At 52.2% G+C, this 26,675-nt stretch overlaps 1 protein-coding gene across 1 annotated transcript; it reads right to left on the bottom strand.

Moving 5' to 3' along the window:
• Positions 1-2: 2 nt before the first annotated feature.
• Positions 3-26,464, bottom strand: Itga5 (integrin subunit alpha 5). Its single transcript, XM_042699076.1, has 30 exons — positions 26,171-26,464; positions 18,863-18,993; positions 17,104-17,216; positions 16,856-16,976; positions 16,705-16,766; positions 16,564-16,609; positions 16,189-16,314; positions 15,720-15,764; positions 15,535-15,578; positions 13,026-13,082; positions 12,766-12,818; positions 12,268-12,476; positions 11,792-11,983; positions 10,844-10,889; positions 10,567-10,668; positions 10,342-10,397; positions 10,053-10,204; positions 9,408-9,545; positions 9,204-9,271; positions 8,489-8,639; positions 8,304-8,396; positions 7,596-7,675; positions 7,374-7,454; positions 7,183-7,288; positions 6,717-6,869; positions 4,119-4,199; positions 3,882-3,995; positions 2,924-3,025; positions 2,418-2,540; positions 3-1,489 (listed from the first exon to the last, which is right to left on the bottom strand). Exons 1-30 carry the CDS (start codon positions 26,401-26,403, stop codon positions 1,406-1,408), a joined length of 3,162 nt encoding a protein of 1,053 aa, XP_042555010.1. The 5' UTR covers positions 26,404-26,464; the 3' UTR covers positions 3-1,405.
• Positions 26,465-26,675: the final 211 nt, after the last annotated feature.

Genomic DNA, 26,675 nt, shown 5'->3' with positions numbered 1-26,675 from the left:
CACCATGTACAATGGCAATGATGACATTATGAAAACCTAACTAGATTTCTTCCATTTTAGTTCCATGGCTTTTTCTCCCTTTATTATTAGTTTGGCTTAAGAGAAGGCCAGGTGAATCGCTGCACCATCTTCCCTCACCTTCAACTTTGTATGCTTCCATTATCCTTAAACCTTTCTTCCCTAGGGGTGTCAAGGACCAGATCTGGTGGGGGGCTGATGAAGGAAAAAGGTGAGCCCTTCCCTCTCCTTTTCCATTCTTAGTCATTTAACAGAGGTTCCTGGGGAGTCATTCTCCTGGCTCCCCATAGAGAAAAGCCAGCCATCTGGTTTCAGGATGAGTTTGGAAGGAGTGGGGTGGGATGATACAGGTTCTCTGGTCAGTAGGGACATTGGGTCAGGTTTATTGCACTTGCAACAGAGTTTAAATAAGTCCAGGGTGTCTGGAGCCCAGGGGAGGGGAAGGGAGGGTTGGGCAAGGAGTGGGGGAGGGGCAGCATCAGTGCAGCTGGTGGACAGAATCTAAGTCTTGCAGGCCTGAGGCTCCCCTTTCTCCAGAGACTGAGGGGGCCTGAGTCTGGCCAGGCTGAGGTTCCAGATCTGTTGCCATCATGGCCTCTTCAGGGTCCTAGGCAATTCCTGACTATTCTTAAGTCAGGGATAAATAGGGCCTCTAGGCCCAGGTCTGGAGCAGACCCAAATACAGTCCTGGATCTGCCCAGATTAGGTTATCAACATCTGAGGCTGGGCTTTAGATCAACTCCAGGTCCCAGACTGGATCCAGCTCCATGTGAGTTCTGACTCCTCTAGAGCTGGGTCTGGGCCAGCATTGACCCTTGACCTTCATTTGGGATCTGTCCTGAGGCGGTCCATCCACGGTTAGTGTTCCTTGTTAGTCCCCCAGGGTGGGGGCTGTTGGAGCTGCCAGGCCAGGTCTCACTCCTCAAGTCCCAGATTCTTAGTTGGAGAGCGGGGGGGGGCTTCCTTTGGATCTCTGGTGAGGAGTGATGACCCATCTTTGCAGGCTGGAGCTGGACAGGAAGTCCTGGTGGCACGGCTGGCCCGAAGAACCACAAATAGATTCCCTAGCTATGATTCCAAGTTGTTTTCAGGAAACTCTGAAATGCAAAGGCTGCAGAAAGGCTGGGGCTTCTGTCCCTGGATCTGAGTTCCCCCATCTGTGGGAGAGCATGTGTAAACGAGGGTCCTTCACAGTGCACAGGGGGAGGGTCAGCCCCAGTTTCTCTCCTGGCCCCTGGCTCTGGCCCTTCAAGTATGTCTCTAGGCCAGGGAGAGGAAGTTCTCCCTGGCCCTCAGCACCTTCAGGAAGTGCCCAATCCCCTCTCTGCGAACAGATGGAGAGCAGGGGACTGGCTCTTCAGGATTGGGAGTCTGGGATCAGGAGGACTCAGGCATCAGAGGTGGCTGGAGGCTTGAGCTGAGCTTTTTCCATGGCTGTGCCGTATGGGAGGGAACGCTTGAAGAAGCCAAGCTGATAAAACGGAAAGAAGGGAGCAGTTAAGTACCAGCACGACTCTGATTCCAAGAGAACATTAGGATTCCTCGGTCTTCCTAATCAGAATTCAGACTATGAGACTTCCCCACGATGTCCAGTGGGTACAGGAGAGTGATAATCAAAGGTGATTTAGGGACCTTTTATCCTTGAATCAGTATCTTAAAAAATGATCCCAGTTAGCTGGGGCCCTGGTGGCTTGTGCCTATAACCCTAGCTAGTCAAGAGGCTGAGATCTGAGGACAGAGTTTGAAACCTGCCCAGGCAGGAAAGCCTATGAGACTCCTATCCCCAATTAACCACCAAAAAGCTGGAAGTGGAGGTGTAGCTCAAGAGTAGAGGGCCAGCCCTGAATGAAAAATGAAAAAGCTCAAGGACAAAGTCCAGACTGAGTTTAAACACCAGGACAGGCGTACGCACGCACACGTGCGCGCGCATACACACACACACACACACACACACACACACACACACACACACACACACAGTCCCCCAGTTAAGCTAGGAAGGGCAAAGAAGTCCCATAGAGTCAAACCTTCAACTCAAATATGGAGTCTGTCTGCCTAACAGTGGCTGCTTCTTAAAGATTCCATACCACTCTTAGGAGATGATTGACTAGAGATGGCTGCCATGGACTTTTAGAGGAAGTGACAGGAGAAATAGCCTTGTATTTGCCATCTGTGGGCTACAGTGGTTTTGCCAAATGGACAAGAAGACTCTTTCTAAGCTAGGAGCTGTAGCTGGAAGAAAGGGTCCTCGGGAAGGGTCAGGCCTGGACTCAGGTAGGCAGGATGGAGGTGAAAACATGCTCCCAGAAAACAGCTGGAGGTAGATACTTGGGATTACGCTGGGTTGAGGGCAAAACCTGCAGGCAGGGGGGCCAAGTGTAGGGCAGGATGTGGCTAACCTTATAAAGAATGTAGATGAGCAGACCAAGAAGCAGAAGTCCAAAAAGGATGGCTAGGATGATGATCCACAGCGGGACGCCATTGCTGCCCTCTGCTTTGCTCCACTGCACGGCCGTGGCCACCTGGGGGGAGCAAGCCCAGTGAAGTCGCTGAGAACCCACAGATTTTCCTCGCTCATACTTGGCCTCCGTTACTTGAAGGCATCAGCACTTTGAGTGTGTAACAATATTGTCTCTCACTTTGGGGCCTTCCTGTTATTTCCTTTCCTCAGTATCTTCCTTTCATGGGTGGCTAGCCTGGTTAGTTCCCTCAGGCCTCAGCCTACACATCACATCTTCCAGGAAGCCATCCCTGATCCCGTAAGACAGGTGTTTCTATAACTCACTAGCTTGGCCACTCACACAGTAGATGACAAGGTCATTCCTTACATGGTCATTCCCCAGTCCTAGTTCCAGGGCTCTGAGCCTGGCTTCTGTGAACTAGACCTCTGGTTCTCTGGCCTCACCTGAAGTCTCTTTTGAGGCAGCTGCTGAGGCAGGATCCGGTAGGGCATTTTCATGGCTTCGTACACAGCCTCGCACTGAAGGCTAAGTGGCTGGTGTTCCCGCTGTGGGTGGGAAAGAGGGGTCAGGGGTCAGGGCAGCCTTTTTTGGGATCTAGAAGACAAAGAGCTTCCCCATGGTCTAGGGCTCAGGCTGTGATCTTTCCTTATATTGGACTCACTCTCTCTTGATATTTCTTTTGTCTTTATTTTGTGCCACCTGGGTCTTGAATTTAGAACCTGGGCTCTGTCCTTGAACTTTTTTTGCTCAAGGCTGGTGCTCTACTACTTGAGCCATAGCTCTATTTTTGGCTTTTTTTCACGGAGGGGGGAGACAAGGGAGTGGAAGGAGTTGTGATTTGATTAATTGGAAATAATAGTTTCAAGGACTTTCCTGCCTGAGCTGGCTTTGAACTGTGATCCTTAGACCTCAGCCTCCTGAGTAGCTAGGATTACAGGTGTGAGCCACCAGTGCCCAGCTGAACTGTTTCTTATATCATATATGTAAAACTGAGAAATTGAAACTAAATAATGTATAATTGAAACTAAATAATGTATAATCAGATAACATGTTCAATAAAATAAAATTTCTTTTTGAATCATTTATATGGGTCAACACCCAGATCCAAGCTTGGACCATAATGTATGCTTGATTAAATGGCTCTTTACTATTCCTGCATCTGCTTCCTTGGTCTCTCTTCTGTCTCTCCATTCTCTGAATTGGCCAGAAGAGGAAGAGGCTACTCCTACTATGGCCACGAGGTGGCGCTAAGGACAGACTTTCTGATCTAGATCAGGGGACAAGGGAATTGTAGTGTCTTGTCCATTGGCCAAAGGAGAGCTGCTTAGGACAGTAGAGAAAAGGCTGGTCTGGTCTGGGCAGGCCCAGGGGTCCCAGTCAGGGTCAGGGCGACTCCCTCACCTGCAGAATGGTCTTGGCCCAGATTCGGAAATGCAGCTGCAGAGTTCGGCTTTCTTGTCGGTGTAATGGCCCAAGTTCACAGCGTAGCCTTAAACACTCAGCTTCTGGGCATTTCTGGAAAGAAAAGGCTTGAACTTGGAATTCTGCCCCTTTTTGGGGGGGGGGGGGGGAATAGTTCTGAGAGCCCAAGTAGGTACTCCACGCGTAGGTCCTGACCCAATTCTCAGAATGACTTACCAGGACCTTTGCCCCCGAGGTGGCGGTGCTGCGGCTTGGGGCTTCTCGTTTCTGCAGGTGTGAGGGGCCCTCAGGGTCCAGCTGGAAGAGGACAAGACCCTTGGATACCTTTCCCAACTCATTACAGCATCGAAAATAGCCCACAGCTGTTTAACCTCTTCCTCTGTGTGTGTGTGTGTGTGTGCACACGCGTGTGCAGGGGGGGAGGGGGAGTGTGTAGGTACTGGGGGCTTGAACTCAGGGTCTGGGCACTGACCCTTAGTTTTGTTTTGCTCCAGGCTGGTGTTCTACCACTTGTACCAATGGCTCTATTTCCAGCTTTTTTGAGAGTTAAGTGGAGATGATTCTCATGGACTTGCCTGCCTGTGAAAATGGCTGGCTCTGAACAATCTTCAGAGCGGTTAGGATTACAGGTGTGAGCTGCAAGCATCCAGCTATTTATCTGCCTTTGTCAGTCCACTCCACTGACCACTTCCCATGTGTAAGGCACCAAGGGAGCTCAGCACTGAAATCTGAAAACAGATGGAACTCAGGTTGTCATGAAGACATGAGCCTTTTTCTTTGCCTTGGCTGTTCTGTTTTTTTTGTTTTTTTTTTGGCTGTTCTCTTTGTATGAATGTTCTTCTGTAGCTTATGGGTAGCTTCATCCTTGTCTTTTAGGCCTCAGGATTTTCCTTCCTGCCTGCCTGTCTTCCTTCCTTCCTTTTTCTTTTTTTGATCTTGGGGCTAGAACTTAGGGCCTGGGCACTATCCACTGAGCTTTTTTTTTTTTTTTTTTGGTCAGTCATGGGGCTTGAACTCTGGGCCTGGGTGCTGTCTCTGCGCTCTTCAGCTCAAGGTGAGCGCTCTACTACTACAGCCACAGCACCGCTTCCGGTTTTCTAGTGGTTTATTGGAGATAAGAGTCTCACAGATTTTCCTGCCCAGGCTGGCTTGGAACCATGATCCTCAGATCTCAGCCTCCTGAGTAGCTAGGCATGAGCCACCGTCCCAGCTTGTCCATTGAGCTTTTGCCCTTAAGGCTAGTGCTCTACCACTTTGAGTACAACTTCCAGTTTTCTGGTGGTTCATTGGAGATAAAGAATTTCATGGACTTTTCCTGCCTGGGCTGGCTTCGAACAACAATCCTCAGATCTCAGCCTCTTGAGTAGCTAGGATTACAAGTATGAGTCACTAGCACCTGGAGATTTGTGTGTGTGTGTGTGTGTGTGTGTGTGTGTGTGTGTGTGCCCGTGCATGTGTGTGTGTGCGCGCGCGCGTATTTGGTGCCAGTTGTGGGGCTTGAATTCAGGACCTGGTTGCTGTCCCTGGACTTTTGTGCACAAGGCTAGCGCTCTGTCACTTGAGCCACAGCACCACTTCTGGCTTTTTTTTTTTTTGGTCGGCCGTGGGGCTTGAACTCTGGGCCTGGGCGCTGTCCCTCAGCTCTTCAGCTCAAGGCGAGCGCTCTACCACTTGAGCTACAGCGCCACTTCCGGTTTTCTGGTGGTTTATTGGAGATAGGAGTCTCACGGTCTCTCCTGCCAGAGCTGGCTTTGAACCACGATCCTCAGATCTCAGCCTCCTGAGTAGCTAGGATTACAGGTGTGAGCCACCAGCACCCGGCACCACTTCTGGCTTTTTGAGTAGTTGATTGGAGGTAAGAGTCTCACTATCTTTTTTTTGCCCAGGTTAGCTTCAAACCATGATCCTCAGATCTCAGCCTCCTGAGTAGGTAGGATTATAGATATGAGACATTGTCATCCAGCTCTGGTGTCAGTTCTTGGGTGTGAGCCCAGGGTCTGGAACTCTGGCTCCGTTTTTCCACTCATAGCTGTTCTTCTACTACTTGAGCCACATCTCACTTCTGGCTTTTTTTTCCTGGCTAATTGGAAATTAAGTTTCTTGGGTTTGCCTGCTCCTGTAGGCTTCAAACCTTGACCTTTAGATCTCAGCCTCCTGGGTAACTAGAATTATAAGTATGAGCTAGCAGGACCAAAACTCTCTACACCCCGCCCCCCTCCCCACAATGGAATTTGATCTCAGGGCTAGATACTTAGCAGGCAGGCACTTTACCACTTGAGCCATGACTCTAGCCCCAGGCCTCAGTTTAACTACTGTTTCTTCATGAGGATTTTCCTGATGACATAACTGAAGGTCTCCAGTCTTCCCAACAGCGTATCAGTTCTGTGTTTTCATAACTTTTCAATACCTGTAATTTTTCTCTTTTTAGTTTTTGTTGTCTATCAGCCTCCACTAGAACAAAAACTCCAGGAGTGGGGGATTTGATTGGTTTTGTTTGGTGTGGGTTTCTTTTCCTATGTCTAACGGTGTCCCAACATTCATTACACCAAATACTGCTTTTGTGTAACTCCAAAACAAAGGCACGAGCCCCGAAGGACAGATCTGGAAAAAGCTTCCAGGAGGAAGTGGCTCAGATCAAAGCCCTGGATGAACACCAGGAAATAGGGAAGGTTGCTTCAGGCAGAAAGAAATGCAATGGACAAAGTTGCTTTTCCCTCCCAGGCTTCTGAAACCTCTGAACCTTCTGACTCTTCCCCTCTCACCCACTTCTCCCAGGCCCTCAGTCTGGTCCTCTGAGCAAATCAAAGCCCTCACCTCCAGGCCCTGTGGGTTGATGAGGTGGCTGGCTGTACAGTTGCTGAGTCCGGTCACCCTGGTAACATAGAGGAGCTGCTGGCCTTCCAGAGCATGGGGACAGCTGAGCTCCAGCACACCCTGGCTGATGGAGCTGGGGCCCAGGTTGATGAGCTGAGGAGAAGAACGTGGAGAGCTGGTCCACTGAGATTCTGGGCACCACACCCCACCATACCCTGGCTGCATGGCTTCCCCTCTTTCCAGCCCACTCAGCTGGCCTGTCCCTCATCGCGCTGTCTCTCTTGGACCTTTCCTTCCTGTCACTCACCCAGCTCTCTCTCCTCTTCTCCATCCTCCCTCTGATCCCATTAGCTCCTCCTTTTCTTTCTGTCACTCATTCCCACTAGCTCCTCCTTCTCTTTCTGTCACTCATTCCGGCCCCTCCCCTCTGCTTCCGCTTCCTTGGCTACCACTCAGCCAGTCTCACCTCATAGACGTGGTGGACAGCAGGGCCCACATCCTCTTCCTTCTGAGGCTGGTCTCGAGGATGCCAGTCGGTGACCGGGAAGAGCACCGCCTCAGGCTTGGAGACACTGAGGAGGAGAGTGGTTGAGAGAGGGGCAGAAGAGACCCCCTATCCTAGAAAGAGGCCCCCCCCCCATTCTACTGGGCACTGACCCATTAAGAGAGACCTGGGCTTGAGCTTCCACGGAGAGCAGGAAGGAGACCATATTGCTTTGCGAATTGTTGAGATTCTTACTGTGGGATGGAGGAAGACTGAGGTGGCATCCGGAGCTCAGCCCAGGAGAATTCCACACTTGTTATCGGGGTTGGCCACCTGCCCCACCCACCTGCCCCGCCCTCCCTTCTGCCCCCAGCCCAGCCCTCCCCACACTCTACCTGAGGATCTGGAAGTCAAACTGAATGGTTTTCTTTGTGTCCCGGAGATGAGGGACAGTGAACCGAAGGCCACCCCAGAGCTACAGGTCAGAAAGGGGCTGTTAGACTGAGCATGTGCCTTGCTTCAATTCCAGCCCTCTCTCCTATGCTGCAGCCAACTCTGGACTCACGGGACTCTGTCCCGGGGTCCTCTCTCCCTCCAGATTTCTCCTCCTCATCTTTTTTTTGTGCTGGACCTAGGGCTGGGGCTTGACTTCAGGGCCTAGAAGCTGTTCCTGAGCTTCTTTCACACAAAGCTAGTGCTCTACCACTCGAGCCACAGCTCTAGTTCTGGTTTATTTTCGGTAGCTTTCTGGTAGTGGAGATAAGAGTCTCAAAGACTTTCCTGCCTGGGCTGGCTTTTTTTTTTTTTACCAGTCCTAGGGCTTGAACTCAGGGCCTGGGCACTGTCCCTGAGCTTCTTTTGCTCAAGGTTAGCACTCTACCATTTGAGTCACAGTGCCACTTCTGGCTTTTTCTGTTTCTGCATTACTGCTGAAGAATCAAACCCAGGGCTTCATGCATGCTAGGCAAGCACTCTTACCACTAAGCCACATGCCCAGCCTCCTGGGCTGGCTTTGACTAGTGATCCTCAGATCTCAGCCTCTCGAGGAGCTAGGAGCCACAAATGCTCAGTTTCAGCCCCCTCCTCTTCCACCCGAGACTTACGCTGGCCCCTGCCTTCATGGGGTTGCCCAGGTCGCACACCAGCAGACGGCTCTGGTTCACGGCGGAGTAGTCACAGCTGAGGCTGGAGAAGTTCTGGAGGTGTGTGGGCAAAGGTCAGGCTTGGGTGTCCCCTCTGGAGAGATATCCCCTCAACCCCACTTTGGAGAGAGTCCCCTCTCTCTCACCCCTGGGTGTCTGATGAGTCCTGAGTACTCAGCCTCTGGAGGGGCCGTGACCCGAAGCTCAGCCTCGTAGGCACCGCCCTCGCCCATGTTCTGGGCGTGGAAAGTCAGGTTCACTGCGTTCTTGTCACCCAGATACACAGGTTTCTGTTCCCTGGAGGGGACACACAGGATAAGGATGCTGGGGAACGAATGGTCCAATGAGGACAATGGGGAATATGAATAGTACAGAAGAGACAGCACTGAGTTCCAACTCTGGCTGGGCACGAGCCTAGCTGCTTTATGCAGACTATTGTATTTGGTCCTTCTATCAAGACAGAGAAAGAAATGCGGCCAGGCGATGGTGGCTCACATCTATAATCCTAGCCATTCAGGAGCAGAGATTTGGGGATCTTGGTTCAAAGCCAGCCTGGGCAGGAAAGTCCATGAGATGCTTATCTCCAATAAACTACTCAGAAAGAGCTGGAAGTGGCACTGTGGCTCAAGTGGCAGAGTGCTAGCCTTGAGCACAAAGAAGCTCAGGGACAATGCTCAGGCCCTGAGTTCAAGCCTTGGCACCAGCCCAAAGAAAAGAAATGTCCTTACTCCTAATGTAGAAAGACACAGAAGTCAGAGAAATTTCAGAGACTTCCCAAGGTCACACAACTAGTATGTCCCGACTAATATCTGGGTGCCAGGGGTACCCTGAAGCTCCCAGCTCATGGCTAGCACCACTTACCCATATACCTGCAGCTGCAGGTCAGGCACACAAATGTTGTCTTCTCCGCAGTCCAGCAAAATCTGAGCCTGGGGAGCAGGGCAATCTTGAGAGGGGAGTTTCCACCATGCCTGGGCTACAGGCCCCTCCTTCCTTTCCACAGCCCTGCCCCCAGGTGTCCAGGTCTCAGTCCTCCCAGGGCTCCTCTTTCTACCCCATCCTCACCTTGTCTTCTATCCGATTCTTACTCTGGTAATGCAGAACTGGCTGGAGGCCATGGCTGTCCAGGGGAGCTTGGGGGTCCAAGGAGAAGTTGAGGGCGATGTGAATCGGGGAGAGCTTGTCTCGGAATTCTGACTCATTCTAGAAATCAGGGGAGAAACTTCATAAGGCCAGGGGACTCTGGGGGGACTCGGTAGCCCCTCTCTTTCAGTTTTGCATCTCCTTTTTGCAATTTTTTTTTTTTTGGGGGGGGGGGGTCCAGTCGTGGGGCCTGAACTCTGGGCCTGGGCGCTGTCCCTCAGCTCTTCAGCTCAAGGCTAGCGCTCTACCACATGAGCCACAGCGCCACTTCCGGCTTTTTTCTTTTTGCTTATGTGGTGCTGAGGAATCGAACCCAGGGCCTCAGGCATGCAAGGCAAGCGCTCTACCACTGAGCCACCTTCCCAGCCCCTCCTTTTTGCAATTCTTAACAACCTCATTTCTTCAGAAGCCCTGGCAGCCTGGCTCCCAGTCCTCGTGACCGAAGAGCCTCCTTTCCTCGGCCTCACATGACCAGAGAGCCTTCCGATCGCACTCCCTTCAGGAAGGGTCTTAGTTCTGTGTGGGTCACCTGCCCTGGCCAGTCCACCCCTGTCCTCAGGGCCATACCCTGAGGTAGATCTTCATCTCTCTGCAGTCCTCTCGAGCCCCATTCTGGATGAGCAAGGTCTGGGTTAAGGTTGCCTGTCTGGAGGCCATAAACAGTGCCCGCCGTATCCCTTTTTGCTTCTGCCAGTCCAGTTGGAGTTCTACTGTGAAGCCTGTAGTCAGGGACACACATAGAAGGCAGGATAATTGGCCTCACCTTCCTACTCTATTCAAGGAGAGAGAAGGTATCCCCATCCACAACCCCTCCCTGCTGTCCCAAGGCCTGAGAGATCCAGGTTGTTTCCCTTACCAATGGAGTTGGGGATGTGTTTTCCAGAAGCATTGAGACAGAAGCTGAGATTGATGCTGGGGAAAGACCAACAAATGCAGTTGGACCAGTACCCTGTCTTTTACCTTCTTCCCAGATACACCTCCATCTAGGACACCCCCATCCATCCCTCTCTAAAAGCAGACATAGGCGGGCCTCTGCCTGCTCCCAGGCCCTGATCTCTACAAGTCTTCTGGCTCTGCTCACCAGGATACAGGGTTCCCCTCCAAGCTGCAGCTGCGCTCTTCTGGATTGAACATGGCAGGGAAAATGGTGAGGGAAGCGCTGGCAGACACAATGGGGCGGCCCCTGGCAAACATGGATGTGGGATAAATAGAATTAGGACTCTGAGAGGCTGGGCACAGGAGTCTGATGTTGCAGACCCAGAATGACAGTTTCTTCTACATTCATTTTCCCAATCTTAGCTCTAAGGAGAAACTCCCATTTCTCCCAGGCTGTCTCAGTACCCGCTTTGAGTTCATACCTGTATACTACAGCCTTGTCCACTCCAAAGGACCCCACAATCAGATCTGCAGAAGGCAAGAAACCATCCCTTACAGCAAGCCCAAATCAGAATGTACCCTTCCTAACCTCCCCAACCCACCTTTGAGTTTCATTGCTCAAGGAGGCTGAAGTGAAGGGACTACACCATCTGGTGGCAACGTCCTAGAATTGCACCCAGGAGCTTAGGATGAGTAATTCTATTTCCTTTTTTTTTTTTTTTTTTTTTAAGTGCTCAAAATTTTAGTTCTTCTAAAATACTGTGAAAATTAACCCAAAACAGACACATATGTACAGGTGCATATGTACACAATTTTACTTTTGAATAAGAAACTATAAAAATAGCTGGGTGCCAGTGACTTATGCTTGCAAATCCTGGCTACTCAGGAGGCTGGTATTCTGAGGATCCTCAAAGCGAGCATGGGCACAAAAAGTCTATGAGACCCTAACCTCCAACTAATCACCAAAACTCTGAAGTGGAGCTATGGTTCATGTGGTAGAGTGCTAGCCTTGGGAAAAAAAAAAAAAAAAAGTTCAGGGACAGTGCCCAGGCCTGGAGTTCAAGCCCCAGGACTGGCATGTACACACACACACACACACACACACACACACACACACACACACACACACACACACAGTGTAGTTGTGTGTGTGTGTGTGTATGATGGTAATGACTGAAGGTGTGGCTCAAGTGGTAGAGCATCTGCCTAGAAAGAATGAGTAGGAGAGAGGCTCTGAGTTAAAATCCCAGTACTGAAAAAAATAAAAATAAAAGCCTTAGAATCAGTACTATAAAACTGGTTTCCACAAAGGAAAGTAATAGTAATTTTAAATGGCTGGTTATAGTTGGTTCTCTAGGCTTATTTATTTACATATTTTACAGAGTAAGACCAGGGCATTCCAAAGGGAAAGGGCCTAGGGCCCAACTCACCAGGATATCCATTGCCATCCAAGTCTCGACCTCCTCGAAGGGCAAAGCCAAAGAAGTCTGGGGTGTGGCTGGCTGCCCACAGGGGCTGAAGAACTTGGGAAGGCTTTGAGCCCAGCCCTCTTGGGCCCCCAGAAAATATGAACACTACTCCTTGCTGGGTCTCCCCACCAAAGGGAGCCCCGATGGCTACATCTGCAAGATATACAACACACATCGGTCAGCAAGCTGGGAATTGGGGTGGGTGGTGGGGAGGCGTGGGGATCCAAATCTCTACCACTAGACCCCAGGACTTGGAACTCCTGTATTCTAATCTCTTCAAATCTCCAACATCCAGGCTTAACATTCACATCCTTCTTGGAAAAGCAGGAGAGCCTGTGTATCTTAACAGATAGAACTCACTCCCAAATCCCTCCTAATTTGCCCCCTACCCCCACCCTTCCCCATCACCCTCAGCTTCCAGAGCTCATGTTGCTTACCATTATAGCCATCCTGGTCCAGGTCCCCCAGGGGGGTCAAGGAGCTGCCAAATCGACCAAACTCATCGTGACCAGTGAGGGTGAGGGTGGGTGCAGGCTCAATGCCAGCTGGGTGCTGCAGGTAGATGTAGACCCTGCCCACCTCCTGGTGGCGCCCGTCAGGCGTGCGCTCCATGAGCAAGGGTGCCCCCACCAGCAGGTCATCCAGTCTGGGGGGAGGGGGGGGAGAAGGGCAGACCCAGGTATTCTCATATTCTGTCTTGTTACTCTCCACAGGCATCCTAGCTCCCTGTGGTCCCTCCCACACCGATCAGAAGACCCAAGGGCTCCGATTTAGCTCCCAGCAATCTCTTTGTCCCTAAGCAAGGGGAAGGCAAGCATGAGTGAGAATCCAGAGCCAAAGGCTCTGGAGAAACACTGCTGGCATCTTGTCCCAAGCTCCCTCTTCTCTCTTGGATCTGGAAAGGCCATCATGGTGGCTCCTTTCCCACTACTCACCCATCCCCGTTGATGTCAGTGGCAGCCACGGCATAGCCAAAGTAGGAGGCCATCTGGGGGGGGAAGGAGGGAGAGGGACCAGCACTGTCTCAGAACAAGGCAGGGTCAACAGTTAGGATCAAGAGGGAGCTATAAGGCAGTTCAGAGGCTGTAAGGAGGCTGGGAAGTGTGCCATCATCGCGTCAGGGCTGGGACTTAGTTGGCAGAGAGCCAAGCTAGGGTGTGTGTTGTGTGTGTGTGTGTGTGGTGGAGGTCCTTACCTGTTCCCCTGAGAAGTTGTAGAGTGATCGGATGTCTGAGCCATTAAGGATGGTGACCTGGGGATGAGGAGAGAAGCCTATTGGTCCAAGTGTTGCAAGGGTGAAGGATAAGGGGGACACCTGGAAGTAGGAATACCTCCCTCAGAGACAAACTCCCAACTCCCTCCTGAGTTTCGTCCTCCCATTCCCCTCTTTCCTGGTTCCACTAACTGCCTGGTTATCCACTTTCTTCCAAATTACTTATCTACTACACAGATTTCACAATGTCTGTTTGTCCCATCTCTGCCCTACCAGAATGGAAGATCAGTTGGAGTAGAAGCTTGGTTTTGTCCTTTGGAACATAAATGGAGCTTAGTAACCAGTAGCCACTCAATAATTATGACTGAATGCACACTGGTAGATATATGTGTGTGTGTGTGTGTGTGTGTGTGTCTGTGTGTGTGTGTGTCTGTGTGTATGCCAGTACTGGGGCACTCGTGTTTTTTTTGCTTAAGGCTGGCATTCTACCACTTGAGTCACACACCTACTTCTGGCTTTTTGTGGTTAATTAATTGGAGATAAGTATCTCAAGGCTGGCTGCAAATCTCAATCCTTCTGAGGAGCCTCCCAAGGTGCTAGGATTACTGGAGTGAACCACCAAGGCCCAGCCACACGCAGGAGTCTTAAACTCAAAACCTAAGTCATGGCTGGGAAGGTGGCTTAGTGATAGAGTGCTTGCCTAGCATGTAAAAAGCCCTGGGTTTGATTCCTCAGTACCATATAAACAGAAAAAGCTGGAAGTTGGTGCTGAGGCTCAAGTGGCAGAGTGCTAGCCTTGAGCAAAAGAAGCTCAGGGCCAGGTGCTGGTGGCTCACACCTGTAATTCTAGCTACTCAGGAGGCTGAGCTCTGAGGATTGTAGTTCAAAGCCAGCCTGGGCAGGAAAGTCCGTGAGACTCTCATCTTCAGTAAACCACTCAGAAAACTGAAAGTGGTGTTGTGGCTCAAGTGGTAGAGCACTAGCCTTGAGCTAAAGAGCGCAGGGACAGCACTCAAGCCCAGAGTTCCAGCCCCAGGATTGGCAAAACAAAACAAAACAAAACAAAAACTCAAAAAACAAAAAACACCGAAGTCATCCCTCATCCTCCAGTCCCCTCTGAGCCACAAACACTTCTGTCTTCTCTATGTTCTCCCTTGAGCTGCCTGTCCCTGTAGACTTCTAAGGCCCTTGGACCCTGGCTCCTTCCCACAGTAGTTGCTGTAACTGACTCTGCTGCAAGTCCCCCAAGAACTGCCCAGAACTGCTTTGGGCTCCCCTGTCTGGCCTGCACCCCACCCCTACCCTTACCCCAGGCGCTGGCCCATGAATAAGACTAATTGCCTTTGAGTGCATCTGGGATAGTTACCTCTGGCCTGACACTCCTATGATTCCCTGGAGTCACCTCCCAGACTCTGCCCATCTATGTTACTGTCCTTCTTCTCAATCCCAATCAGCCCGAGAGATTTTCCTCCATTCTGTCCCTGTCCAGGACACCCTCTCACTTCATCTCTGCGCAGAGAAAAGCCTTCCCTGACCCCAGCTTTATTTCCCCCCCCCAACAGTTCTGCCATCCCTTTGGTCACTTTTCAAAACTTGTCATAGTGTACACAGAACGCTCACTTTGAAGTAACCTAGCTCTGGCTTTAAATCTTACTGGGTAATCTTTTTTGTTTTGTTTTATGCCAGTCCTAGGGTATGAACTCAGGGCCTGGGCATTGCCCAAAAGCTATTTTGCTTAAGGATAACCACTTGAGCCATAGCTCTACTTCCAGCTTCTTGGTGTTTAATGGGACATAAGAGCCTCACAGACTTTCCTGCCTGGGCTGGCTTCGAACGGTGATCCTCAGCTCTCAGCCTCCTGAGCAGTTAGGATGACGGGTGTGAGCCACCGGCGCCCAGTTTACTGGCTGATCTTAAACAAACAGGCCAGTTTGTCTCAGGTGCAAATGTGAAATGACAACATCTCTCTCCCATGGACTCAGAGATAGACAGATGATGCCTGGGGTGCAGTGCTATCTCACATACTTGGTTACCTTACTTCCCGAGATAAAGGGAAAATGTCTTCATCTCATTTATTCCCTTGCCTTAATAAGTGTTCATTGAAGGGCCATGTACAGCCCTGTTATCTGTACACGCCCTTGTCATAGCCTAATTATAACAGCTGCCTGTTGTACTCAGCCGAACAATTCACCAAGTACTTTCAGATGGACTATCTTATTTCACCCTTTCCAGTCCCTCTGGTGAGGTCAGAACTATTATTATCCCATTATATAGAGGAGAATACAGCGTAGAGAGGTTAAGCAGGAGGCAGGGTAGGAAGAAATAACCGTAACGTATCCAGCAAAAGCACCAGAACTTGAACCCAGGTCTGACTCCAGAGTCTGTATCTCATCTAGATTGTGAGGCGCCCCCCTCACCAGCCACAAATGGCTCTTCGTGTAGCCCAGAAGGAGAGAGGGGAGGCAGGAGGGGAGGTTGGGCTGGATCTTACGTAGCCATAGGTAAGGTTCCCTTTGGGTACACCAGCAACGAAGTCTGCAGGGGGAAGAGACACAGTCATGAGATCAGGCTGAGCCAGGCAAGGCAGCAGAAGCCGGGAGTGTTTGAGTGCTGCTTGTGGTCCCCAGGTCCTGGATCTCTACCCCTCCCTCCCCTGGTCCAAATGTGGACACTCACCTTCTACGTCGTCACCACTGAATTCACCCACAGCCACGGCATAGCCTGGGGAGACAGAGGGAGTGGATATTGGCATTCCTGCCTCAGAGATTCTCTTGCCTTGCTCTGCCCTGCCCCCATCCATCCTCTTCATACGCATTCTGCACAGGACAAGTATGGCAACAGGGCCAGGTGCTGGTGGCTCACGCCTGTAATCCTAGCTGCTAGAAAGTGGAGATCTGAGGATCAAGGTTCAAAGTCAGCCCAACCAGAAATGTCTGTGAAACTCTTATTTCCAATCAGCCACACACAAAAAAAACCCCTCAGAAACGGAGCTATGTAGAGTGTCAGCCTTGAGTGATAAAAGCTACTAGTTCGCTAGCGCCCAGGCCCCGGGTTCAAGCCCCAGTACGAGATGCAAGCAAGGTTGTGAGTTGGGACCCTTGAATTCTCTCACCGCCTCTCCTCCCACGCCCCATGTGCCACTCACCCAGGTAGCTGTCATCGTACACGGAGCTGGCCTGGCGGGTCTGCAGCTGCCCCTGAACCAGGTTGATGAGGTACTCGGGGTAATAAGACTCAGCGATCTGCTCCTGAGTGGCGGACAGGATCTGGCCTGGGGAGGGGGCGCAGAGGGGATGGGTGGGGGGGCTCTGGGGACTGGCTGGGGAGGGTTTCAGAAGCACTGCTCAGGGAAAGGAAGCATGTGGAGGGTGATGAGCCTGGCAGAAGGCCGAGGAGAACTGGGGGGGCGGGGAGGGGATGAAGATGGCAGAAGCAGAAAGGACTGGTGAGTTCAGGCCGGGAGTGGTGGACATGGGAGGTTGGTGTCAGGGACTCCCAGAAGGATGGAAGAAGGACTTACCTTGCCAGAAGTAGCTGCCCGGTCCACCCAGGACCACACGGCCCGTCTGCAGGGTGGGGGTAGAAGGTGAGTCCCTCCATATTTCATCCTGGACCCCATGTGTCTAGGCCCCCTGCCCTCTTCCCCGCTTCGCCCTCTCACCTTGGTGAACTCGGCACTGAAGCCGCCTTGGCAGTAACCCTGCCCTGCCACCCAGCTGAAATCTGTGTGGGAGAGGATGGTGAGCGGGAGGAGAGGTGGGGGGGGGAGGGAGGGTAGGGATGAGAGCCCTCCCTCCCATCATGGTACTTACCTGAGCGGCAAGGCGAGTACTCAAGGACTCGGGTGAAGTTGTCTGTGGAGAGGTAGCAGGTGCCCACGGGGTCTCTCAGCGGCTCCTTCTCTGTGCGCCAACTGTACAGTGGAGCACATGCCTGGGAGGCCCAGGAGGAGGGGGCTTCAGGCTTCCTCCCACAAGAACCCTGATTCCCCCCACCGAACCCTGCAGGCCTGCCTCCATCCCCAAGCCCTTGAATCACTAAATCCTTCTAGGACCCTCACCAAGATAGAGGAGCCATGGGCTCGAACTGTGGCTCCAAACCACTGCAAGGACTTATACTCCAAAGGCTCCTCTTCTTCCGTGCTGGACAGCGAGGACTCCAGGACCCGGGAGCCTTAGGGAGGTAAGAAGGGAGGGGGGTGGTGGGGGTGTCACATTGGGCAGCCTGGAGGTGTCCAGCACTTCCAGGTCCTGAACCCTTGAGATTTAGTCAAGGAGAGGATCTTCAGTCTGCTTTGGAGTTGGGACTCATTACACACACACACACACACACACACACACACACACACACGCACACAAGCACATTGTCTCTCCCTGGCTTCCTCTGCTGCCTCACCCAAGGGGACAAAAATGCTTGCAGTAGGCAGGCGCATGGGGGAACAGAGGTTGCTTCCCAAGAGGTCAATTTCTGTTTACCTGGGCCTGCGACTCCAAACCCTTCCTTTCTTCTTCCTTTGCTTTCCCTCCCGCCCTTCATTTTTGGTAGTACTGAGCTTTGGGCTTGCTAAACAGGTGTTCTACCACTTGAACCATGACTCAACCTTCCCCCTACCATTTCTCCTTTCCTCTTCTTTCCTTCTTTGTTTAAATTTCAGGTTTTTTTTTTCCCATTAGTATACATTATTACACAAGGGATACAGTGCATCCCAATCAAACTCCCTCTCCTTTACCCTTCTCCCTACTTCTTAAAATTCCAACTGATTTCCTTCTATTTTTCCTCCTCTCCCTCCTCATCCTTCTCCTCCTTCCTCTCTCTGTCTCTCTCTCTCTCTGTTTCTCGGTCTGTTGTAGGACTTGAACTCAGGGCCTAGGTGCTATCCCTGAGCATTTTTGCTCAAGGCTAGAGCTCTATCACTTTGAGCCACAGCTCCACGTTCAGTCTTGGGGGTGTTAATTGGAGATAAGAGTATTGCTGACTTTCCTGCCTTGGCTGGCTTTGAACCGTGATCCTCAGATCTCAGCCTTCTGAGTAGCTAGCATTACAGGCAGGAACTACTGTTTTGATGATTCTTATCTCCATAACCTCCATCTTTTGAGGCCTTCCTCTTCCTGTCTCCTCACCCTAGTCTTATCTCTGGAGACAGACTGCACCAGTCCATCTCCTGTCTCATCACTTATTAGCGATGAAGAGACCTTAGACAAGTGACTAAATCTTCGCTTCCTCACTTGTAAGAGGGGGAATAATAATATCTCCTCCAGCTGTTGGAAGGATTAAAGGCGCTGATGTCTGTGAGGAGCTCACAACAGGGCTCAGGCGCACAGCAAGTGCTCAGAGTGTGAGCTGTCACTCTCTGTCTGGGAACTGTGCTCCCAGAGGGCAGCAGCCAATCAGCTTTCAGTCTTGAAGCGCAGGATGCGGCACAGAGCCTGGGGTGAAGTCACTTAGTCAGTGCCTTGTTAAAGGAACTGAGTCTTCTCTGAGACTCTCCCTGCTTTTGTCTATGTTACAGCCCTGGCCTCCCTGCGTTGTGGGTGATTCAGTGGAAATGAGAGCCACATGTTTCTGAATCACGCCCGCCCTCTTTGGGCTGGGCCTCAGAGTGAGTGCCATGAGGAACCTACGGCTCTGAGAACTGCTGCTGGAAGAGAACGTGGCGGTTGTGCATGCGTGTCTGTGCGCATGCGTGTGTACATGTGTGTGTGCATGTGCATGCGTGTGTTAGAGGGCTTGGGCAGCCACACCTGTGGCTCTGGGGCCTACCCTCCCCCCCACTACTGTCACACCCACCCTCAGGCCCTCCCTGAATCCCACCAGCCTACCTTTGCTGTCAAATTCTATGGGGGTGCACTGTGCAGGCCTGGTGCCCCAGGGACAGGCATAGACAGCACCCCCCTGCAGCACTCCTGGCTGGCTGGTGTTAGACTTGGGGGCCCCCACCAGCACGCTTACCCTGTGGAAGAGAGAAGAGAGGTTAACTTACTTACTGGGGGGGAGAAGGACTTCCTAGCTCTTGGTCAGGCCTCTAGGCCAGGACTCTGTGTGTGTGTGTGTGTGTGTGTGTGTGTGTGTGTGTGTGTGTGTGTGTAGGGGGTAGGTGCCCCATGGGTTGTATTTATATCTCAAAAGATGCCGCAGATGCCAGAGGCACAGGCTGGAGTCAGGCATGTGCTGCTGTCACTAACCCAACCCCTTTCCTCCTCCCGCCACGCTCTCCTCTCCAACAGCTCCTGTGAACAGACAGAAGGAAGCAGAGCCAATTCCTGGAGTGCTGGAGGGCTCTGGCCTCAATTTCTCACCATCTCTGTGGATACCTGTTTTGGTTAGATGCACAGCCCAGCTTGGAATATTGCTCAGTGGTAGAGAATCAACATGTGCAAGGCCCTGGCTAGATTCCCCAGAACCAGAAATAAAAGAACACATACACTCTCTCACACTCACACTCAAATGCAGTGTGTGGCCTCTGATTGGACAATTTAGATACACTGCCCCTCTGTAGCTTCTGGGTTCTTGTACCTACCCTATACCCTTACTTCACAAGCCAAAACCCTTTTCCCTGGGCTGAGACCCAGGCATCCAAGGGCCTACTGCTGAGTCCTTGGGGCGTGTAGGAGGAAAATGTGAGTCTTGGAAATCAGGCAGCTGTAGTGCAGAAAGGAGCTGCAAACAGTGAACACAGACTGTTTCCTTGGGCCTGCCCCACCTTGGGGCTCCGAAGTGAACCTCACCTACTTGGTTTTGTTATAAGGCTTTGAACCCCTTCAATCCCAGCTCTAGAAGACCCAATTCAAATTCTACTCTTCTGCTTCTTCATCCTGAACAAATGGATCAGTTAGTTCTCCCCAGAGAAGTTTGCCTCTGATGGGATCCCATGTCCTGGGTAGTCATAGCGGAGGCCGCCTTCCTGCCTTCAATGTAGCCTCTACTATCCTTGAGTTCCTTGCTTCCAAGGCCTCCACACAGCCTTCAAGCTTTGGCTTTTTCCTTCAGGATCTCCTGTGAGGACTCCATCTGGCAGCCTGGGCAATTTGCCCTGGCCATTGGACTAGTGTCCCTGCCAGCCTTGGCCTCTGTTCCCTTGTGTCTGCCTCTGGCATTGCTTCTTAATTTGTCCCTCGCTGTCCTCACGACTGCTTACTCTCTTGGTTCAGGTTTACGGGTTCTCTCTTGGTCTCAGATCTTAGGTTTTTCCACCTCTATTAGTTTCTGTCCCCTTTCAGCTTGCAACCTGCCCACCCCACTACCCCTTTCCTGGCCCAAAAGAAACTTCCTCAGTCTTTTCTCTTGCTCCCTAGGAAAGAAGCACAAAGAGTGGGAGATGCTAGTAGCTGGCACAGCAGCTAAGAGTGTCTTCCAAGAGGACTAGGTGTAAGGCCTGGTGCTGGTGGGCTCACGTCTGTAATATTAGCAACTCAGGTGGCTGAGATGTGAGGATCGTGGTTCAAAGCCAGCCTGGGCAGAAAAGTTCTTGCCCATGAGACTCTTTATCTCTGATTAGCCACTAATAAAAAGCCAGAACTGTGGCTCAGAGTCATAGAGGGCAAAAGAACTTGAGCGAAAGAATTCAGGGATAGTGCCCAAGCCCCATGACCAACACACACACACACACACACACACACACACACACACACACACACACACACACACGACCAAGTACATGAATGGGGAGGCCTGGGATCTAGAGAGATGGGGAGGGGGATGGGAATCAGAGAGGACAGCCCCAAGGGCACTAAAGTGTGGTGTGTGGGCCAAAAGGTAGGAAATGGAGAAGGCTGAGAGGCAAGAAGGGAGGGTGCAGAAAGAGTTCCAGGAGTTCAGGGAGGGGGTGAGTGGAGAGGGGAGGGACTAGCTTCTGTTTCCCTGGGGACAGGAAATGTTTACAGCCCGTGGCTTCCTTTGGGTTTCCAACCTCTCACTTCTCCGTTTGTCCTCACTCCCGCTGGGCCCCACCCCTTTCACTCATTCTGTTGGGGGTGGGAGCCAGTAGGAGATAAGAGCGGGCCACTCCAAACAGACTCCAAACTGACTTGAAACTGAGTGGAGACTGGCTCCACAGGGAGGCTAGAATCCTTGGGGTGTGGCTGCCCCAGGGCTGGGAGACTAGGAGGGGTGCATCCAAGACCTGCCTGCGGGCTCTGAAAATGCAGAAAGGGCCTTCTACCTCTACCGGGTGATGAGAACCCTGGTTCTGGCTCTAGCCCTAGGTCATTAGGACACAGTCCCAGCCTTTCTTTCTTCAAGTCCCCTGGAGCACGGAGGTGAGACCCCATGCCCTGTTCGCACTTGTCATTTCTCAACATCCTTGGCTCTTTCGGAGAGCTGAGCCCAGAACCCCAGAGATGGCCTGGAGCAGAAATGTGTTTAGCAGGATTGGGAGGTGACAGACAGGCCTCACAAAGTTTATGAAGGCCACAAACACAAGGGACAGAGACACGTGGGGCATATCTATTCCTGTTCCTGGAGAAGATTTAAGATAGCCCCATGCAGGCACAGGGCACAGATCCAGACCCTTCCACCACCCCCACCCCAACTTCATAAGGCTTATTCTGTGTATTCAGTCGCCCACCCATGCCTGTAGTCCCAATCAATCCAACACATAGGCACACCGCCCTCAGGCCACGTGAGATATTTATGCATTTATTCTCCTAGTTCTGGCCGCCTAAATCCTGAGTCCTCCTAAGGGTTCAAGAAGGTAACAATGGAGGAGTTCTTGAGCTGTTTTCTGTATTTTAGAAAGCCTAAAGTATTTACCTGATAAGGCAGCCAGGGCTAATTAAAATGTCACTTGGTTGGAAGGAAATCAACTCCTGTAGGGAACCTGGTTATCTCCTGCTGGTCAGAAGCTCTAACTGGCAACTGGATAGTTTTGGTTCATCAAAAATGGGAAGGTAATTAATTACTCCATACTAAATGTGGTTTGGCAGACCAACTCTTCTGAAATAGAACCCAAGGAAGATATAGTTGCCATAACTTATTGTTTCGAAGTCTCAGAGCTCTGCAATTCTAGAATTAGTCCCTGCCAACATGGACTACTACTCTAGCTAAGAGATAACTGCAGAGGCTGGGGAGCCCATGGGTTACCTCTGTAGTCTAGCTATTCAGGAGGCTGATAGCTGAGGATTCCTGTTTGCAGCCAGCCCAGGCAGGAAACTTTGGGAGGCTCTATCTTCAATTAGCCACCCAAAAGCTAAAAATGGAGCCATGGCTCAAGTGGTAGATCATTCGCTGTGAAAACAAAACTAAACTAAAAGCAAGCTCAGGGACAGCACCCAGGCCCCGAGTTCAAATTCCAAGACTAGTATAAAAAAGGGAGAGAGAGGGAGAGAGGGAGAGAGAGAGAGAGAGAGAGAGAGAGAGAGAGAGAGAGAGAATCCACTGGGTTTACTACTGATACAGATACCTCTGAGAGGACACAGGCAGTGAGGACCACATGCCAGCTTAGCCCCACATTATCCTCCAGCCGTCCCTAAACGAGTCCTAAACTGTCTTCATTTGACAGGTGGGAAACCAACTCTGTAAGAAGCTATTTAAAAACACGTCCAGGGTCACCCAAAATCTTTTCCCAAATAAAAGTCGGAAGCCAGGATTCCTGGATTCTAGACCAGCCCGCTGGTCTACTCGCAGCCAATTGATCCTCCCCTCTCCCCTCAGCCAGGCAGGCTTTTGATTAACCACGTCTCCCGTTCAATACTCTGTTACTGTTTGACTCCTTTGGCCCCACAAAGTCGGGGTGGATAGCAGCAAGTGGACCAGGGCCCAGTCCTGCAGGTCCCACAGTAGTTTCTGCTTCTGGAACTCCCAGAACATGAACAAGGGAGATGCCTGGTTGGCTTGGAAGGAAAAGCTGCCTTCCTCCAGTTGTTTGTTGAGTGCTCAGGGAGCCCCAGCGATGAGACTGGCCCACCTTCCAAGCTTTCAAGTGTTCTGGGCCAAGTCACTTTCCCTCTTCAAGCCTTAAATTCTCTCCCTATAAAATGATGGGTTTCACTTGAATGGTCCCTGAACTAACTTCTACTCTAAAATTTCCACGCTTGCACAGTTCAACACTAGGGGTTTTGTAACTATGGAGAAATCCACAGAAAAGTGCTAAAGGAATGTGAGGGACCATGATCACAAGCCCCATTATGGGCAGGATGAAAAATCCAATAAGTAATGGGGAATGGCTCAAAGAATGAGGTGGTGGCTGGGGAGGAAATAGCTAAAACCAGTACACAACCAACTCCATAAAACTCTTACATTTGCCGGGCGCTGGTGGCTCACGCCTGTAATCTTAGCTACTCAGGAGGCTGAGATCTGAGGATCGAGGTTCAAAGCCAGCCCGGGCAGGAGAGACCGTGAGACTCCTATCTCCAATAAACTACCAGAAAAAAACCGGAAGTGGCGCTGTAGCTCAAGTGGTAGAGCGCTCGCCTTGAGCTGAAGAGCTGAGGGACAGTGCCCAGGCCCAGAGTTCAAGCCCCACGACCGACAAAAAAAACAAAAAACAAAAAAAAACTCTTACGTCTCTCTTGTCCTAATCAGCCTCTGGAGACAGGTACCTTATATACATATATTAGTATCATCTCATTCAGTCTTTAGAGTACCTTAGGTGTTCATGGGAAAGCCAGGCTTCAGTAACTGTTTCCAGGTCCCAGTTCTTTTTTTTGCCAGTCACAGGGCTTGAACTCAGGGCCTGAGCACTGGCCCTGAGCATTTTTACTGAAATCTCTACCACTTTAAGCCACAGTGCCACATCTGGTTTTCTAGTGGTTAACACAGAGGTAAGAGTCTCACGGTCTCTCCTGCCCAGGTTGGCTTTGAATTGAGATCCTCAGATCTCAGGCTCCTAAGTAGCTAGGATTACAGGTGTGAGCCACTAGCACCTGTCTCAGGCCACAGTTCTTTGGCTGGTAAGTGGTAAGGACTTGTATCTTGCATTACTTGGCTTCAAGCTTCACTCCATCCTGCCGTGGAATCTCTGTGGTGCTTCCCTTGTGTTCTCCAGGAGAAACGAAGGAGAGACAGGTACCCAGAAGCCCTCCCTCTCAGGTTGTGCTATCTCACTCTAAGGGAAGAATGAAAGGCACAGCTGGGCTGGGAGGGAGGTCCCGGGGGAAGAAGAATGTTGGGAGTGACACTCCTCCAGCCTTCTGCTCTAAGACCAGCGGAGAGGGAGGAATTTGAGCAGGACACCTGGGTTCTCTTGGGAGGGAAGGAAGATGAGTAGAGGGGAGGGAAGGGGAATAAGAACACTGGGTTCTGTATTAGAAGCGGGCTTTAGGGGATCAAGCCAGGGGCCAGACGCCTAGGGAACCAAGAGTGTGTGAAAGTCCAGATGTTTTGGGGGTATCCAAATTGGGAAATGATAGTGTTGTGTGGAGTGTGTGTGTGTGTGTGTGTAGAGGGGTGAGGGGGGAAGGTTAAAAGACTGACAACTGCTAGGAAGAGGAGGAGACCCCCCCCACCCCCTCTTCTCTACTCCATTAGGGTTGTGGTAAGAAGTTTGAGGGGGCCTGGGGGAGGCCAGGCCTGGCAGAGGCTCCAGGCCAGGGTGATGCAATGGGGTTTGGGCAAGAGGCCAGGGGGGTGGGGTGGGGGTTGGGTGGGGACCTTGAAAAGCACAGACCCAGCAGCTGGGGCCTAACCATCTTTCTTTTTTCTTTTCTCTAAGTCCCCCAGACAAAGGAGAGCTCTGCCCCCTCCTCTCTACAACTAAATTAGACAAATTAACTCTTTTCCCCTGCTCCCAAATCAGAGATCAGGTAAGTGTTATCAGGTGTAAAATCCTGTTCCTGACAGAGGTCCCATCAAACCCAAAGACTGTGGGAGTGGGGTGCTGGTGGTGGGAAGCCCAGGGGTGAAGGAGAAAGACTACTACTGAGCCTTTCAGGACTCTGCCATCTGCCCTTCACCCCCACCCCAGAGTAGGGGCAAGTTACCTTTTCTGCTCACCCACCCCCACCTTTAAACCAGCATCCTTGTTCCAGTGTGGCTTCGATTCTAACTCCACTCTCCCCCAAGTTTGTGGGCACCCCACTTTTATAGACATTCAGGGTTTAGGTGACCCAGAATCTTCCTTTGAGTCTTTCAGAGTCCTGGGGGATCTTGATTCTGACATTCTTGGGTTCACGGAGGTTGTATCTCCCCCTTAGTTTCCGACCCTAGCCCCAGAAGTGACGAGCTGGGTCTCAGTTCAGCGGCAGCCGACAAGCTACAGGAAATCAGCTTTTCTCTTCCTCCCCAGAGTTAGAGGAAGAGGGAAACCGCCCACCACCCCCCTTCTCGCCCGCGCGCGCACACACACACACCCCTCCCGACACATCCGTGTACCCGCCCACGGCTGAGCCCGACCCCCACCCCAACCCCAGAGCCCCCAGTCCCAAAGACCTGGGGTTCTCCACAAAGTTTTGGACCCCCCCCTCCCCTTCCGCCCGCCTTGTCCAAATGTATTGGAGGTGGAAGGCGGAGCAGGAGACTGAGGAGAAAGAGGAGGGGGCCGTCCTCCCCCTCCTTCCCAGGTCTTTTCCCGGCTGGGCTCGAGGGGGGAGGGGAGGATGAGGCTGGCCCCCATTTAACCTTCCTACCCCTTCAGTCTGTCTCCTCTCTCTTAACTACACGCACAGTCCACCCAGCCCGGATCCGTTTCCTCTCGGCACAATGGGCTCCCTGGATCCTGAGGCTCCCCAGTGGAACCCTCCTCACTAAACCCCTTCCCGGTCTCCACACCTCCCTCTGCGCCCCTCCGACCCGCCTCAGATCCCTTCCACCTGGGACCTCTCCAGATCTCAGCCGGAGACCCCCTCAGCTCTGTATTCGTGCCCTCTTCTTCTCGGTTGGCCCTGAGACTCCTGCCCAGACTTCTGCAGCTTTTAGCTTCGTGTCCTCTCCCCCCCATGTCTACCACCGATCGGCTGAGACTGCAGGCCCCCGCCGCGCCGGGCCACCCCCCTCTCGACCCCCAACTCTCGCATGGGCACCCCCCCCCTCCAAACTCCAGCTCTGGTCCTTCCAAACTCCGCCCTGGTCCCTTCCAGACCCCAGGCGCGCGCCCCCCTTTCCTTCCTTAAGTCTTCTCCAGGCGGTCTCCCAACACGCACACGCACAACACACACGCACACACACCCATCCCGCCGCCAACCCTCGCCACTCACCCGTCTGTGCCCGGCCGGTAAAACTCCACCGAGAAGCCGAAGAAGGAGCCCGGGGGCCCGGAGAGCACCGCAGGGGCCTCGGCCTCCAAGTTGAAGCCCCCGACCCTAGATAGGGGCGGCGGCAGCAGCAGCAACAGCAGCAGAGGCAGCAGCGGGGGCAGCGGGGGTCGGCGCCTGCTCCCCCAGCGCAGCTGCCCGGCGTGGAGAGGGGACCGAGGCGCCCTGCTCCCCATAGCGCCCGCTCTTCCCTGTCCTGGGGCCACCGACCCGGAGCCGCTTCCTAAACCTCCCAGAGGCGAATGACTCAACGCGGGGAGGAGTTTGCCAAACTCCCGGCTGAGCCCTCCCCCCGCCCGCCGAGAGGGCTGGCGGGGGGGCATTCCTGGGTCCCCGGAACGCCGATCGCGGGCGCCCCCCCCGACCTCGAAAAGGTCCCGCACCTCTCCAACCCCCTTCTCCTCCTCTCCCACCTCTCCAGCCCCAGCCCCAGCTGGAGGCCGGTTGT

This window comes from Dipodomys spectabilis, unplaced genomic scaffold (genome assembly GCF_019054845.1).
Source record: "Dipodomys spectabilis isolate Male_0828 unplaced genomic scaffold, ASM1905484v1 ptg000234l, whole genome shotgun sequence".
Taxonomy (NCBI): domain Eukaryota; kingdom Metazoa; phylum Chordata; class Mammalia; order Rodentia; family Heteromyidae; genus Dipodomys; species Dipodomys spectabilis.
Note: the sequence above shows the minus strand (reverse complement) of the source record. Positions and strands in the feature narration are given on the sequence as shown.

Bases quoted from the DNA above. Each gene is read 5' to 3' on its own strand.
- Itga5 (XM_042699076.1), bottom strand. From the start codon at position 26,403: ATGGGGAGCAGGGCGCCTCGGTCCCCTCTCCACGCCGGGCAGCTGCGC. The intron at 12,477-12,765 runs GTGAGTAGTGGG...CCCTCCCCCCAG, and splicing joins ACTGACATCAACGGGGATGG to ACTGGATGACCTGCTGGTGG. The intron at 10,669-10,843 runs GTATGAACTCAA...CATGTTTGCCAG, and splicing joins GACAAGGCTGTAGTATACAG to GGGCCGCCCCATTGTGTCTG.